The 17,500-nt window shown below is 37.5% G+C and overlaps 1 protein-coding gene across 4 annotated transcripts in view; it reads right to left on the bottom strand.

Moving 5' to 3' along the window:
* Positions 1-17,500, bottom strand: part of LOC106871931 (tektin-2) — a 63,225-nt gene that overhangs the window by 23,262 nt on the left and 22,463 nt on the right. For 3 of the 4 annotated variants that reach the window (XM_014918694.3, XM_014918692.3, XM_052969771.2), the window contains one exon: positions 9,558-9,781. In XM_014918694.3, coding sequence (XP_014774180.1) covers positions 9,558-9,781 — 224 coding nt within the window. Of the gene's footprint in view, positions 1-7,110; positions 7,151-9,557; positions 9,782-17,500 lie in introns of those variants that run through there. The other variant, XM_089355580.1, reaches the window with a different exon arrangement.

Below are 17,500 nucleotides of genomic sequence, written 5' to 3'. Positions count from 1 at the left end.
ATATGGAATTGTACATCAGGTAAATATCGTTAACATCATTGTCAACACCACCACCGTCATCATTGCCGTCGCTGCCGCCACCACCACCACCACTATCACCACCAATTGGAGAGATTTTATTTAAAGCAGAATTTCTACAGTTGGATGCCTTTCCTGTTGCTAACTTCCACCTGTTTCCAAGGTGGCTAAATATTTTCCCATGGCCTGACATCGTTTTGTATAATATTGGACACTGCTTGCATGACAGTAACATTCATACACACCTATCATGTGATGTCAGGATACAAACATACATGCACTGTCTCTCTCTCTCTCTCTCTCTCTCGCACGCACACACACACACACACACAAGAACACACTCGCGCACACACACACACACACTTATACACACTTACATACACACACCTACACATGGTCCACCCACACACAACCGTAAACATTCACACACACATGCACGCACGCACACAAACACACACACACGCACACATATGCACAGACACACACCCACAGAGTGCAAGATTAAATAAAAGGTGCTTAGTAACGTCTACAGTAGTATTTATTTCTTCATTGCCCACAAGGGACTAAACATAGAGGGGTCAAACAAGGACAGACAAAGGGATTAAGTCAATTACATCGACTCCAGTGCCTAATTGGTACTTATTTAATTGACCCCAAAAGGATGAAAGACAAAGTTGATCTCAGCGGAATTTGAACTCAGAACGTAACGACAGCCGAAATACCACTAAGCATTCCGGCCGGCATGCTAGCAATTCTGCCAGCTATCCAGGCTGGGATATCAGCCCGTCACGAGTGACCTTCTCTTTGATGGTTAGGGGAAGAGGCTCAGGACTGCAACAAAAATGCCTGCTGCTTGTTTGAAAAATCAAACCATAAGCCGATAGCTTATCAATTTTCCTATGTGGATGCAGTGATAAGGCAGCAGCCCGGTAGAATCATAATCATAAGGGACATAATGCTTTGCAACATTTTTCCAGCTCTTTCTGTTTTGAGTTCAAATACTGCTAGGGTCGACTTTACCTTTCATTCCTTTGGAGATGATAAAATAAAGCACCGGTCATGTACTGGGGTTGTTCTAATCGACTTGCCTTTTCTTTCAAAATTGCTGGCTCTGAATCCAACAATGGACTGTCATTCTACTCATCAGAGAATGTTGTGATCTCGGTCACTTACATACCATGGAAACTGAGTGACTGAGGTTATAAGTCTTTAACCCATTTATGCCTATAAAAAGATGAAGTCTTAAAATCTTACTGTATTTAGATTAAACATTATGGTAAGCTTTCACATTCTGGAAGAGAAGGACAATATGGAACTGTTAGCTACAGGTGTCGACTACCAACTGATCATTTCATGTGCTCAATCAGATCCTTCCTGGTGAGTTCATATCCAAACAAGTAGGAGCAGGTTTTGTATTACAAAAACGCAACCAGGGGTATATATGGGTTATGGCTCAAGAAAATATTGGATTCAATGTTTTAGCACAAGGGCAACAGGGGAAAAGGGGTGGTGTAAGTTAATTACATTGATCCCAGTACTCAACTGGCACTTATTTTATTGGACCCAAAAAGATGAAGGGCCAAGTCAACCACAGTGGAATTTGAACTCAAAATGTCAAGGCAGAAGATGGTACTACGCCCAGTCTGCTAATGATTCTGCCAGCTCACTACCTTTTGGCTTGAGAAAATATTTTTGAAATTGTGGTGATACCTTATCAGCAAGGTCATTTTAGTGTAATGCTGTCTTGAGGAATATATGAAATAACAATGATTCTGTTTGTTGGAATTTGTAAAAATAGAATTTTAAAAAATTGTTGATTAGCATCAGCTGTGGTATTTGGTTGCCTTTAGATTGATAAGGGACTTGAGTTCAATTCCAGCCTGTTTCACACTTAATTATTTTCACTTGCTTGCTGATTGCTTATGTAAAATATACCCAATTGCATATATTCACATAATGCACACACACACACTTGTATATATATTTCCTGTGTGTGTGTGTGTGTGTGTGTGTGTGTGTAAAATATTTCAGACGTGCTGTTTAGCTTGTGTTGAGATCTTTTTATTTACCTGTTTAGGCAGCATCTGTAGATGTCCCTCTCTCTCACACAAACACTCTCTCCTCCTCTCCCTCTTTCTCTTTCTTTTTCTCTGTGTATCTTTTATCTTTTACTTGTTTTAGTCATCAGACAGTGGCTATGCTGGGGCAATACATATACATATATATACATACATACATACACATATACATACATATATATGTGTGTGTGTGCATACATACATATATATATATATATTCTTTTATTCTTGTATTGGTTTCAGTCATTTTACTGCGACCATGCTGGAACACTGCCTTTAGTCAAACAAATCAACCCCAGGACTTATTCTTTGTAAGCCTAGTATTTATTCTATCGGTCTCTTTTGCTAAACTGCTAAGTTACAGGGATGTAAACACACCAGCATCGGTTGTCAAATGATAGTGGGAGAACAAACACACACACACACACACACACACACACACACACACACACATACACACATATGACGTGCTTCTTTCAGTTTCTGTCAACCAAATCCACTCACAAGGCTGTGGTCAGCCCGAGGCTATAGTAGAAGACACTTGCCCAAGGTTCCACGCAGTGAGACTGAACCTGGAACTATGTTGGTAAACAAGCATCTTACCACACAACCACGCCTGCGCCTATACATACATACATACATACATACATACATACATACATACATATATATATATATATGTACACACACACATACATGTATATATATATTCATATTATATGTATGTTTATATATATATATATCGGATATATGTGTCAGTGTATATGTATGCAAGTATGTATGCGTGTGTACCTGTGTGTCTATGTTTCCATTAAAATTCTGTGTATAAATCATAATTTCTTTTGTCACATTAAAATTCTTACCTAAACTTACACACAAAAAATCTTTTAAACATTAACATGCAATCTCAGTAGACCCTATATACAATATAACATAACTTAATACAAGGGATAAAAACTGTTTTCCTTCTAAGATACAAGGTTACGGGGAAGAAGTATGAGATGGTGTGATGTCCATGCGTTTTCCAATATCGTGAATAACGTAGACGAAAGAAAATAGATTCAACACTGTAATATAAGCAAACACAAGCAAAGAATGCAAGAACCGACATCGAGTGTATAACATAGTGTAAGGGAAGTAACTCTAAATAACAGAATTTTAGACGTAAACACAGCGACAATACTAGAATTCGTGTAACGGATTCTAGAAACCCCAGGTTCGTTGGAACATCTTGGGAATTCTAGGGTTTGCCTTGTGTCCCAAGTTAAACCCATGGGAGGATATTAAGTTAGCACTGCATGCTAACAAAACGCTTGTCTTTGATATATATACTTAGGTTATATAGCAGTCAGTCGAGTCTCTTTTATGAATGATGTGTTTATGTTATAGATTCAGCTAGACGAGGATATTGTAGGGTTAATGATGTTTAACCTTTGGTTAGCTCTGATCGAGCTGACCTACGGTCAAAGGTATACCAGCCATTACCAACCGGTTTTTTTCCTTTTTTCTAGGCATAACGTATCTTGGACTACATTATGGAATGTGACCTTTCTGTGTTGTAAGGTGACAAACTGTGATTGAAGAAGATTTGACTGTTATTTCTAGCAGGTCGAGTGACTGCATAGAAGTTCTCTGTCGTTCACCTTATGGGCATATTAGCAAATACTGAAAGCTGGAAGAGGCACCGTGTATCTAGGACTACATTGAACAATGTGCCCTTTCTATTTTAATGTGATAGGGTGTAATTTGAGAAGAGAGAGAGGGAGAGAGAGAGAGAGAGAGAGAGAGAGAGAGAGAGAGAGAGAGAGATTCTGCTGCTATTTCTACCAAGTCAAGCAGCCACACCTCCTTATTCACTGGACTGAAAGGTCAACAGTTTTGACCATAGACACAGTGCAGCACTAGCAAAGAGATGGTGATGCGATCAATTGTCCAGCCAGCAGATTTAACAAGTGGTCAACTTAACAAATTTCTATGTTATCTTCACCTCTGAAGCTGGAAAGTTATGTGATATTATCTGTTGTCTTAAACTGAGGCTATGCTGGGGCACCATCTTGAATTGTTTTTAGTTGAACAAATCGATCCTACTACATATATTATTAAGCCTGGTAGCTATTCTACCAGTCTCTTTTCCTAAAGTGCTCATTTACAGGGATATAAACACACCAACACTGGTTGTCAAGTGGTGGTGGGAGGACTAACACAGACACAAAAACACACCCGCACATTGATATATGTATTTATACATACATACATATATATATATATACATATATCAATGTAATAAGTCAGTGATGGCAAATCTATAACGTGTGTCAGCAGTGACAAGCCATGGGTTTTCAAATAATACCCAATGGACTTTGACAAAAAAGAAAAAAAATCTTTCAGCAGTATTATTATGAAAATTCTAAACAATAGAACCAGCCATCGTCCATGAGTGAATATGGCTTGGTAACATGTACAATGCATTCGGTAGTTGTTTCAAGTGCCCATGTGGTCACATGCAAACACAGATACATTTTCAGCACTTTATCATTGACCTAGTGGGACATCCAAGATGGGACAGGTGGAGGGAGAGAGGGCTGCCCAAGCACACTGGTTGCTATGTATTACATCTGAGTAAACTGGAGCAACTTGAAACAAAGAGCCTTGCTCAAGGGTACAGTCTAGGTATGAGTATATATTAACATGTATACATACATATATATTGTATGAATAGATACAACATGTATATATACATGAGTAGATATAGGAAGGCTATCCAGCTGTAGAAACCTTGCCAAATCAGATTAGAGCCTGGTGCAGCCTACTGGCTTACCAGTCCCTAGTCAAACCGTCCAACCCATGCCAGCAGGGAAAGTGGATGTTCAACAATGATGATGATGATGATGGTTTACAATATTTAAGGCAGCGAGCTTGCAGAATCATTATCCCACTGGACAAAATGCTCAGCAGCATTTGGTTTTTATATTCCGAGTTCAAATTCTTCCAAGGTCAACTTTGCCTTTCATCCTTTTGGAGTCGGCAATATAAGTACCACTTGAACACTGTAATTGATTTACCTTTTCCCCCGAAATTGCTGGCCTTGTGTCAAAATTCAAAACCAGTATTTACATTATTTAGAAATTACATATCTATGGATCAAATTCCCTTTCGGAAAGCCATATGATCAAGGAAAGGAATTCCAGAGGACCCAGCTCAGAGTTGAAAGGTTTTGGAAATTGTTTAGCACAGGGTTGGTGGGGAAGGGATAAAAGGAGGATTAAGTAGAAGGGATTAAGTACATCAGATGGTCTAGAGCAGAAATGGTAATCTGTTTGCTCATGTAGAGCAGCACAGGTAATTGTCATAGTATCGAGTCCACCCTGTAAAGTGGTTGGTGTTTGGAAGGGCATCCAGCTGTAAAAACCTTTGCCAAAACTGACCTCGTCTGTGCTTGTGCCATGTAAAAAGCACTAAGTCCACTCTGCTGAGTGGTTGGTGTTAGGAAGGGCATCCTGCTGTAAAAATCCTGCCAAAATAATCACAGAAGTCTGATGCATGCTTTGGCCTGGTCAGCTCTTGTGGTACCATCTCACCCATGCTAGCATGGAACACAGACATTAAATGATGACGATGTTGATGATGATGATGATGATGGAACTTGTAGCTTTTTGAACCAGTGGTGATAGTGTCATTCTAGGTGATTCATTGCTCATCAGTCAAGTGAGCTACCTCATCAATCAGGTGATCTACTTTCAGTTTCTCTTTCAAGTGTTTTTGCATACAACAGCATTCTTCCACGTATCTGAACACTGTTCTGGTATTGGTCTGAACTGATATTTGTAGAAAGTCAGCAACTTATCCAAGATGGTTGTAACTTTTTTATATTTTTAACTGCGCCAAGTGCAGTCACGGTTATGAGGTTAAAAAGCTTGTTTCCAATCTATAGGGTTTCTGGTTCAGTCCCACTGTGCAGCACCTTTGGCAAGCGTCATCTGTAGCTGCCCTGGGCTAACCAAAGCCTGCCAAGTGAAACAGATGGAAACTGAAAAATGACTGTTGTATGTATGTGTGCGCGTGTGTGTGTGTGTGCGTGTATGGGATGTGTGCATGCAGATATACACATGTTTGTGTGAGCTTGTATTTCCTCTCATCTTCTGTTCACTGATTGTAAACAATGGCCTCACCAATGGTGTCAGACAGTCATTTGCTTGCAGTTCACCGCAAAAGCATGTCCCAGCTTCTTGAAGTGGCTTGACACATCACATGATGTTTGTAAACAAGTGGCTCATTCAAAAGGTGTAATTTGTTCCCAGTTCTTCATGTGACTATTGTCTGGATTGATTGTTCTTCGACAGACAGGTAAATTACTATCTCACTTGGAAACAGATGAGTGTGAACACTCGTCTGATCACATAAGCATTAGAAAGTGTTAAAATGATAATGATGGTTGTGATGATGATGGTGGTGGTGGTGATGGGGATATTGATGGTTGTGATGATGATGATGGTGGTGGTGGTGATTGTGGTGATAATGATGATGACTATGACGATGACGATAGTGGTGATGGTAGTGGTAGCGATAGTGATGGTGGTGGTGTTGGATGTGGTGGTGGTGTTGGTGGTGGCGGCGGCGATGGCGGTGGCGGCGGCGGCGGCGATGGCGGTGCTGGTGGTGGTGGCGACGGCAGCGGCGGTAGTGGTAGTGATGTTAGTGATGATAGCGGTGGTGGTGGTGGTGGTGGTGGTGGTGGTGGTAGTGATGTTAGTGATGATAGTGGTGGTGGTGGTGATATTGATGATGAAGATGATGTCAATGATGCTGATGCTCACTGATGTCTCTGTACTTACAAAAGTAAATCAATAATTTGTTATCTTACGTTTCGCACTGTAACACCTCCGCAAGAAACAATACGATAGAATTAAGAGCCTCAATGACTTCCAAGGATTCCTTACTTTTCAATGGCATTATTTCTATACAAATGATAATGATAATGTTTGGTGGCTGTTGTAGAATTGTTGATATTAAAATAATTATGGCTGTGCCTTCAGATTAGTCCTGGCCTACTTTGTCTAAAACCAATAAACATGAATTTGAAAATGTAAAAACTACATCATTACCAATTCTCATAAAAATATTAATTTAATGCATCGAATTCAATGAATATAAGTATTTATGTATGTATGCATATGTATATATATGTGTGTGTGTTTATGATGTGTATATGTTTCTTGTGTGTGACATACATACACACACACACACACATCATCATCATGCTCTTCCTAGCGCCAACCATTCTGAGAGTGTAGTGAGTGCTTTTACGTACCACTGGTACGAGGGCCAGCAAGGTGGTTCTGGCAATGGCCATGCTCCAAAGGTGTTTTTTTACATGTTACCTGCACAGGAGCCAGTCTGGTGGCACTGGCAACAACCAGCCATGCTCGAATGGTGTTTTTCACGTGCCACCAGCACATGCGCCAGTAAGGCAACGCTGGTAACAATCATGCTCGAATGGTGCTATTTACATGCCACTGGCACGGGAGCCAATCAGCGGCCCTGGCAACGATCATACTCAGATAGTGCTTTTAACATTCCACTGGCACGAGTGCCAATCAGGCGGTACTGTCATCGACCACATCAGCGATTTTGATTTTGATTTCACTTGCCTCAACAGGTCTTCGCAAGCAAAGTTTATTGTCCACTGAATGAGGGGTACTTATAAATGGGCTGGTCACACCCACTAGCATAGGCCAACATATACACACACACACACACACACATACATATGTACATATATCCTTTAAGTTCGTTTATGTGAAATGTTTTTGAGTGCACTCATAAAAAGCTTCAACGCAATTTATTCCAGCAACCATTATTACTACACACACACATACCCCCCCCCCCCCCACGTATATAATTACCTTCTTATTTAAGGCTGATGAGAGATCTAGGAAATGTAAGACATTGAATAATTGTCAACAAATATAGATTTCAAAACCTGCGGTACTCCTAACTGGGCTGGTAGACTACATTGATAATAACATTCAGCTCTATTGACTAATATAGAGCTCTTCTTTCAATTCTGACTTTCTGCAGAAAGTTCCAATACTATCCATATAACATCACCATCATCATCATCATCACCAACATTTATCATCTGTCTTTCATGTTGGCAGGAGTTGGATGGTTTGACAGGAGCTGGTGAGCTGGAGAGAAGCACCAAGCTCCCTTGTCTGCTTTGGCATGGTTTTTATGATTGGATGCTCTTCCTGATCCCACAGTTTTATATACATATATATTATTATTATTATAAATAATATATATCATCATCATCATTTAATATGTGCCTTCTATGCTGACATAGGTTGGACTATATATACATGTGTGTGTGTGTATATATATATATATATATATATATATATAGGGGAGAATTCCCCCCCAAAAACAACAGACAAATACAGGTGGTGTAAACAACAAATGGATGTATTAGTTTAACGCTCGGGAAGGGAAAAAGTCTTTAACATTTCGAGCCTACACTCTTCTACAGAAAGGAACACAGAAAAAAACAAGGAGAGAAAAAAAGAATGCGTAGTAGCTAGAGAGAGAGACAGACAGACAGACAGATAGACAGAGACAGACAGACAAAGAGAGAGAAACAGACAGACAGAGATAGTAAGGTCTGTTTGTCAACGTAATGTGGCAGTCCTGATTGGGACGGTGCTACTACTTTTTTTTAGATAAACGTCTTTTCCAGCTGGCTATCGATGCACTATTCTGTCGATATGAAAGTAAGCATGTTTTGTTGTCAAAATATTTTTACATATTGTTTTAAAGTAATAAAGCAGTTTACTTTCTTAATATCTGATGCCTATTCTGTCTATTTACTTACAGAATATATATCTATCACATGGATATGATATGAAAAGTTTTGCATCAAATATCTCATAAATAATCTGCAAGAGGTTCATAAATCTGTTTTTCCCCTCACTTATTGATAATTTAGACATTAGTCTGATGAAGGCACTCCATAATGAAACCTTAAAATCATCGTTTAACTTTTCCTTATAAAAATAAATGTTATACTCAAAATATATAGATGCATTTCAAATGTATAGAGAATGGTCACATACAAAAACACCATTAATAATTTTAGACATTACAGAGTTAAACTACATGGTTTCCTTGTGGTCACAGTTATTTCAAGGGAGATAATAATTTCTTCATAATCGTTTCAAATTTTGCCACAAGGGCAACCATTTTGGGGGAGTGAATAAGTTGATTTCATTGACCCTCAACTCCTGCTTATTTTGTCGACCCTGAAAGGATGAAAGGCAAAGTCAACCTCAGCAGAATCTGAACCCAGAACATAGCGACGAGTGAAATACCACTAAGCATTTCGTCCGGCACACTAACAATTCTGCCAGCTCACTGCCTTAATCATTTTTTCATAATATTTGTATTTCATAAGAAAATACTTACTGAGATTGCTTCAGTTTTTCTTCAAGAGCTGCAATTGTAGCTTCAAGCTGCTTCACTTCATCAGTAAGACCATACTGTGGGGCGTCTCTACACAGTTCTACACTGGGACGACACGTGCGATTCTCGAGGCGCGTCTGTGCTAGTTTCATGGGACCTCTTTTATTGGCAATCGCGAGATTCAATTCACGTATGTCATTTTCTAACTCAGCAATTTCTTCTTCAAGCTGTATTCAAATAGGAAAATTATAAAATAAATTGAAAAAGATCACATCTATTGTGTCAATATAAATACATACTTACAACAGACATACACACATGCATGTAAATACACACACACACAAACACGCATATATATGTATGTATGCATATATATATATATTTGTATATATATACACACACACACACATGCATGTAAATATATATATATTCTTTTACTTGTTTCAGTCATTTGACTGCGGCCATGCTGGAGCATCGCCTTTAGTCACACAAATTGACCTCAGGACTTATTCTTTGTAAGCCTAGTATTTATTCTATTGGCCTCTTTTGCTGAACTGCTAAGTGACGGGGACATATAAACAGCAGTTTGCAATGCTTCACCAAAAAGAAGTATTATAATTCTCATTTCAAGCATTTTAGCTCCTATTTCTTGATCGGAGCCTGGTGCAGCTGCTGGCTTTCCAGACCACAATCAAACCATCCAACCCACGCCTACATGGAAAATGATGTTAAATGAGGATGATGATGATGATGATGACATGATGATGATGATGCTGATGATGATGATGATATATATATATATATATATATATATATATATATATGTATGTATATATATATATATGAATATATCAAAAAATAAGCAACACGGATTTCAAAGGTGATTGCAGTACGCATGTTTCATGCTACTCCAATTTATTTAAGTAATGCGAGCATTACATTAGATGCAATATGAAGAGCAATCTTCAGCTGCACGAAAATGCAGAAAATTACTGTAGAAAAGACCATTTTCGTGCAGCTGAAGATTGCTCTTCATATTGCATTTAATGTAATGCTCACATTACTTAAATAAATTGGAGTAGCATGAAACGTGCGTACTGCAATAACCTTTGAAATCCGTGTTGCTTATTTTTTGATTTTGATCACCTATCCTTTTGGGATACGATATTCGGGTGCCTATGCATAAGTACCATATTCAACCTTGAATCTATATCTAAACCGTATATATGTATATATATATATATATGTATATATATATATACATATTGGCATGTAAAAAGCACTGTCCGAGCGTGGATGATGCCAGTACTGCCTGACTGGCTCCCGTGCTGGTGGCACATAAAAAGCAGCCACAACACTCTCGGAGTGATTAGCATTAGGAAGGGCATCCAGCTGTAGAAGCCTTGCCAGATCAGATTGGAGCACACTCACACACACACACAGATATATATACATATATATATATATATATATATATATATATATATATGTATATATATATATATGTATATATATATATATATATATATATATATATATATATATACAACGGGTTTCTTTCAGTTTCCATCTACCAAATTCACTCTACAAGGCTTTAGTCGGCCTGAGGCTATAGTTGAAGACACTTGCTCAAGGTGTCATGCAGTGGGACTGAACCCGGAACCATGTGGTTGAGGAAGCTAGCTTCTAACCACACAGCCTGCCTAGCATCCATCTTTTCTATGTTTGCATTGGCCAACCCTCACTTGCTTCCAAGCAAATCGATATTTCCCATGGGAAGTCATGTGTTTCACAGAAAACTGGAAGCAAACAGAATCTCTTCTAAGACAATCATAGTTTTTTTAATAACCATAACAGGATGTCAGGACAATTGTACACACAAACAATGCACACACACACACATGAGTATATATGCGTGTGTGTATGTGTGTGTGCGTGTATGTGCATATGTTTGTGTCTGTGTATGTGTATAAGTAAATGTTTATAATACATATATATGCATGTACATATATATATGCATACATACATACATACATACATATATATATATATATATATACATATATATATATATATATATATATATATATATATATATATATATATATATATATATATATATATAATGGTGCAAAATTGAGTAATACCATCTGGTTGATAACTGATGAAGAATTAGGGATTTACGGTGTCGGGCCTACTAGTCCCTGATTAAAAAGATTGTGTAAGGGAGGTAAGTAGTTCTGGACGTGGTGCAATTAGGGTCGATATTAGAAATGTATGGGTGTTAGTGACATTATTGGTAAGGTTAGTAATGTTCTGTATTATGTTGTGTTCATGTTAAGTTGTTTCTTTATTCATTCTTTGCTGTACTATATATATATATATATATATATATATATATATATATATATATATATATATATAAATGTCTTTACTTGTTTCAGTCATTTGACTGCGGCAATTCTGGAGCAGCGCCTTTAGTCAAGCAAATCCACCCCAGGACTTATACTTTGTAAGCCTAGTACTTATTCTATCGGTCTCTTTTGCCGAACCGCTTAGTTACGGGGACGTAAGCACACCAGCATCAGTTGTCAAGCGATGTTGGGGGGGGGGGGGGGGACAAACACAGACACATAAACATGCATATATATACATATATACGACGGGCTTCTTTCAGTTTCCGTCTACAAAATCCACTCACAAGGCTTTAGTCGGCCCAAGGCTATAGTAGAAGACACTTGCCCAAGGTGCCACGCATTAGGACTGAGCCCAGAACCATGTGGTTGGTAAGCAAGCTACTTACCACATAGCCACTCCTGCACCTATATATATATATATATATATATATATATATATATATATATATATATCGTAGTTAATAGTAGTTGGCTTTCTGAAACACGTGTACATTATATAGAGCATAAAATACTGCTATGATACCTGTGTTCCATTTTTATATGGTGTTCTATATGGTTAACATATCAGAAGTTATATGATGGTTGTTGGCAAACTATGTCAAGAATTAGCATAAGAATGGAGTGTGGAACTTATCTAAAATCTCTCTCTCTCTCTCTCTCTCTCTGTCTATATATGTATTTGAGGTGATCATCACTAGTGCTGGTGTCGCACAAAAAAAAAAAAAATAAATAAATGAAATACATCCAGTACATTCAGGGGCTGGCATTAGTTAAGGGCATTCATCGGAAAGGGACTATGCCAGATGTTAAGTGATGATGATTACAATGATGATAATGGTGATGATGATGTTGATGATGATGATGATGATGATAATGATCATTATGCTGATGATGGTGACAATGACAATGATGACGATAACAACGATGATAATGATGGTGACAATGATGATGATGATGACGACGACGACGGCGACAACGATGATGATGATGATTGTGATGCTGTTGCTGCTGATGATGATTGTGGTGATGATGATGATGATGATGTTGACAATAATGATGAACGATCATATTAACCATGGTGATGATGATGATGACCATGATGTAGGCAACAATAACTCTGATAATGATGACTCCGATGACTCTTGACTCTGATGATGATGATGATGATGATGATGATGATGATGATATATTCTGCTATAACAGTGAAAGTCAAGACCTTATTTTGTAATTTTTATATTTTTTTGTTTCTTTTTTTTTTATTTTTTATCTTCTTACATTTTCACTTCAATGGATGGTTGCCAAGAAAGTCAAATGGCATATAAATTTCTTAAAGCAGATTGCTAAAAACTAAGGCTTCTTTCTTCTTACAACAGAAAATCTACAGTCTGAATCGAAAATATGACATTTTTTTTTTCTATTTAAATTTTTTTTTTTTTTTTGTTATATGGCTTTGAAGGGGGAAGCAACAAGGAAATAACAATTTTGCAGTCTATAGTCTCTGTATTTCTATTTTTAGATAGAAATTTAGAATTCATAATAATTTCCTTGAGCGAGTACAAAAAAAAAAAAAAAAAGAAAGAACTAAAATAAAAATAAAATTGTTTTTTTTTTAAATAACAGTAATAATAATTTCATAGAATCTGAACAGAAACATTTATTTTATTAAATAAAATCTATAATGAAATTATCTAAAACAATATTTTGTTGTCTAAAATGGTGAAGTAAAATTGTTTTATGGTTAGGGGTGTTTGACTACGAACAGTATAGTCGTGAGTTCATGCTCTGTTGTGGCTATTATGTTATTTCTTGGGGCAGGAGTAATGAAGTTAATTAATGTTGCAAGCATGGTAGCTTTAATTGTCTCAAGTCATGGTTGTGTTGAGGTGAGTTAAATCTTTTACTCATTTCAGAGAAAGAACCATGGCCATGCTTGAGCACCATCTCGAAGGGTTTTGTAGAACAAATTGACTCAAGTACTTGATTTTTAAATCTGGTGTTTATTCGGTTGGTCTCTTTCGGCAAACTGCAAAGTTACTGTGATGTAAACAAACCAACACCTGTAGTCAAGTGGTGGTGGGGAGCACAAACACAAACACAATGATGCACACACACACACACACACACACACACACACACACACACACACACATGCACACACACAATGAGCTTCCACACAGTTTCCGTTGTAGCGGGAATATTCAGTAATGGCTTGACATCATGATTCACTAGAATATTACCCATGTGATCAACAAAATCTGATCAGTCACAACCCCATGTCGAATGGGCTCTGGCAACAATTTCTTTTCGTTTTAGGTTAGTTTCCTTCCGAGCTTATCGACCAGTATAAAATTCGACACACCATGACTACGAGACAGAGAGTTTTGGGATGCAGAAGAGAGCATTGATAGTAGACACTTTAGGAGTTGACCAACAGAGATGGTGGACAGCAGCTGACAACAGAAAGGCAATGAGCAGTCAGAGGATGAATGTCATTAGAGGCCAGTATTTGGCAAGTAACTAACATCATTTTATCTGCTAGACCAAGAACAAAAGCTCTCTTTTATTTGTTTCAGTCATTTGACTGCGGCCATGCTGGAGCACCGCCTTTAGTCGAGCAAATCGACCCCAGGACTTATTCTTTGTAAACCTAGTACTTATTCTATCGGTCTCTTTTGCCGAACCTCTAAGTTACGGGGACGTAAACACACCAGCATCAGTTGTCAAACGATGTTGGGGGGACAAACACAGACACACAAGTATATACACACACATACATATATATATACATATACATATATACGACAGGCTTCTTTCAGTTTCCGTCTACCAAATCCACTCACAAGGCTTTGGTTAGTCCGAGGCTATAGTAGAAGACACTTGCCCAAGGTGCCACACAATGGGAATGAACCCGGAACCATGTGGTTGGTAAGCAAGCTACTTACCACACAGCTACTCCTGCGCTCTCTTAACATTTTGTCATTAGTAATAACAACAACATTCATCTTTTTGTGTATAAAAAGTATGAATTGTTGTTTCTCAAAATCTCAACAGACTTGAGTGCTCTTTTCCATACACTGCCTACTGTTTTTACTCACAAGACTTTTGCCCAAGGTGCTGTGCAGTAGGATTGAACCCAAAAGCACATAGTTGCAAAGCAAGCTCCTTAACTCACACAGCCATGCCTGTGCTTGTGAAACAATACTTAACTCAGTCAAACCATGACTAGAACAACAATTTGAAATCATAAAGAATCTTTAAGAGTTGATGCCCAAGAGACCACCAAAATTGGAAATAGGTAAATTGGAAAATAGGAATTTATGGCAACCAGACTAACAACTCCAGGCTGTTTTGGTTTGATTAGACCTCATCAGTGAAGTATTGTCATTCATGTGTCTGCTAGGTCAATAGTGAGAGAAATGTTTATTATTTTAACATAAACTAATAATGTATGTATGTTAGTGTGACAAAGCAATATAAAACACAAATGAAATAGTAGAAATATTTATTTTCCAAGTGGAAAATAAATACTAAAACAAGTGCTGTTATAAGTAACGTTGCAATAAATAACTTAATAACTGTAACTAATTGAGAATAAATCCATAATGACAAGGGGTATACTTGATTAAAGAATGCTTAAGTAAGCCAAGCAAAAGCGAGAGCATATTTGCCTAATCTCACAAATAACTGGCACTATTTTCCCTTTCATCATCCAGTGTTTTAAATCTGGGTTTTGTCCCTGTTAACAGGAGTGGTTGGATCTACCTCAATACCATAGCAACTGAGGCAGGCAGGTGCAGCCCACCCCAACTTTTGGGATGGCTGGTGCCCATTCTCCCTTACTATCATGAAGCATTTTTGGAGCTGGATTTTCTCCAGGGAGCATGCACTTGCTTACCCCCAACCTCAGTTTCTAGACATGAGTAGTCCCAAGACCAAGGCCTCTACCACGATTTTTAAGAAATGTGGTGGAAAACTAACTTAGGAAGGCAAGGACGCTACTCCCTGAGACCCCTTTCAGCAAACACCTACCTTTGCTCTTGAGTAATTAGCATCTGTAATTGTTACGTTGTAATTTAGCCATGGGCTAGCACTGACTGAGGAGAACCTGTTATCAAAGACATTCCAACAATGACTATCCCATCTTCTTACTGAACAATAATGCAGCCAGGACCACAATTTCCAAAGAAGCATTCTTTTCTTAGACAGAATGGTCAGATTTGAAGAAGATGAGATTTTGTTATAATTATTTGCGGGTTGAGCAACTATGTTAAAAGCTCCCTCATCAGTAAATGTGTTAAACCAGTAGTAAAATGGAAGGAAATACAATCTGCTATAAAAACCAGCTGGATGCTTTCCCATTTCTAGCATTATCACACATCCCTATGTAGTAGCCATCAAAAATGCACATAAGAGACTAAAAACGGAAAGAGAGTTAACCTCAGCAGTAAGCCATTTTAGCATGGCTGTCAAGAAAGGAGTTGAATGAAAAATTGCTTTACTTTACATATGCTGCCTGTTTAGAATAAAATTCATTAAAAATATTAGCAAAAAAAAAAAAAAATGAAAAGGAAAAAAAGCCTGTATAATCTGCACTCAGTCAGAACTGCAAAACACAACTTTTCTTTCTAACTCCTAACTCTAAATAACTTGTTATTCATTTCACCATTCAAACGAGTAAAGTGGAAGATATAGGATTAGCATAAGAGGACATTAGATCTAATGAATATTGATAAAAATTCACTGATATGATCAATTTTGGCATTTTTACATAAACTAATAAACAGTGGTGGAGAGAAGAGAATAAGCATCACAAAAGCTTTTGGCAGAGGAATAAGGAATAAGACTTGATGATAGTAGAGAAGAATTCCAATTGAAAATCAAAAGTTATCTAGGAATATGTGCATATCTTTATTTTTCCTTAGCTATAGCATCTGAATATCAATGTATCTGTTGAGTGGGAAAATTTTTCCATATTTTATTGACACATTCTACCTGATCATTGAAATAACTTTTTCCCCATAGCTGTATTAACTAGACTACTATGCACAGCACATTCACCGAAGGTTAAATAACGCTCTCAGGTTGAAGTCGTATAAAGTGAGAGCATATCAAGTTGAAAATATTTTAATGTCATTAGCATGATGTATTATCAAACTTAACTAACTAACAAGTTTATTACGAGTAAGTAAGTGAGTAAGTGGATGACTGTAATTGATATACACACAGACGTACACACACACACACACAGAGACGCGCGCATGTGTATACTACATGAATGGGTGAACAAGGAGAAATATTGAATGAGCCTAAATATTGAACTTTGGCAACAAAAGAATCAATATCAATATCAGAGAAGATAATAACCAGCCAACCAACCAACCAGCCATCCGACCAGTCAACCAGCCATCATATGAACCACAGATTATCCATTGTATACATATTATATCTATCTATCTATCTATCTATCTATATATATATATATATATGTATGTATGTATGTATATATATATTAAAATATTTATAAATTCC

This window comes from Octopus bimaculoides, chromosome 7 (genome assembly GCF_046866305.1).
Source record: "Octopus bimaculoides isolate indiv1 chromosome 7, ASM4686630v1, whole genome shotgun sequence".
NCBI classification, from domain to species: Eukaryota; Metazoa; Mollusca; class Cephalopoda; order Octopoda; family Octopodidae; genus Octopus; species Octopus bimaculoides.
The sequence above is the reverse complement of the archived record's forward strand: the minus strand, read 5'-3'. Positions and strand labels throughout refer to the sequence as shown.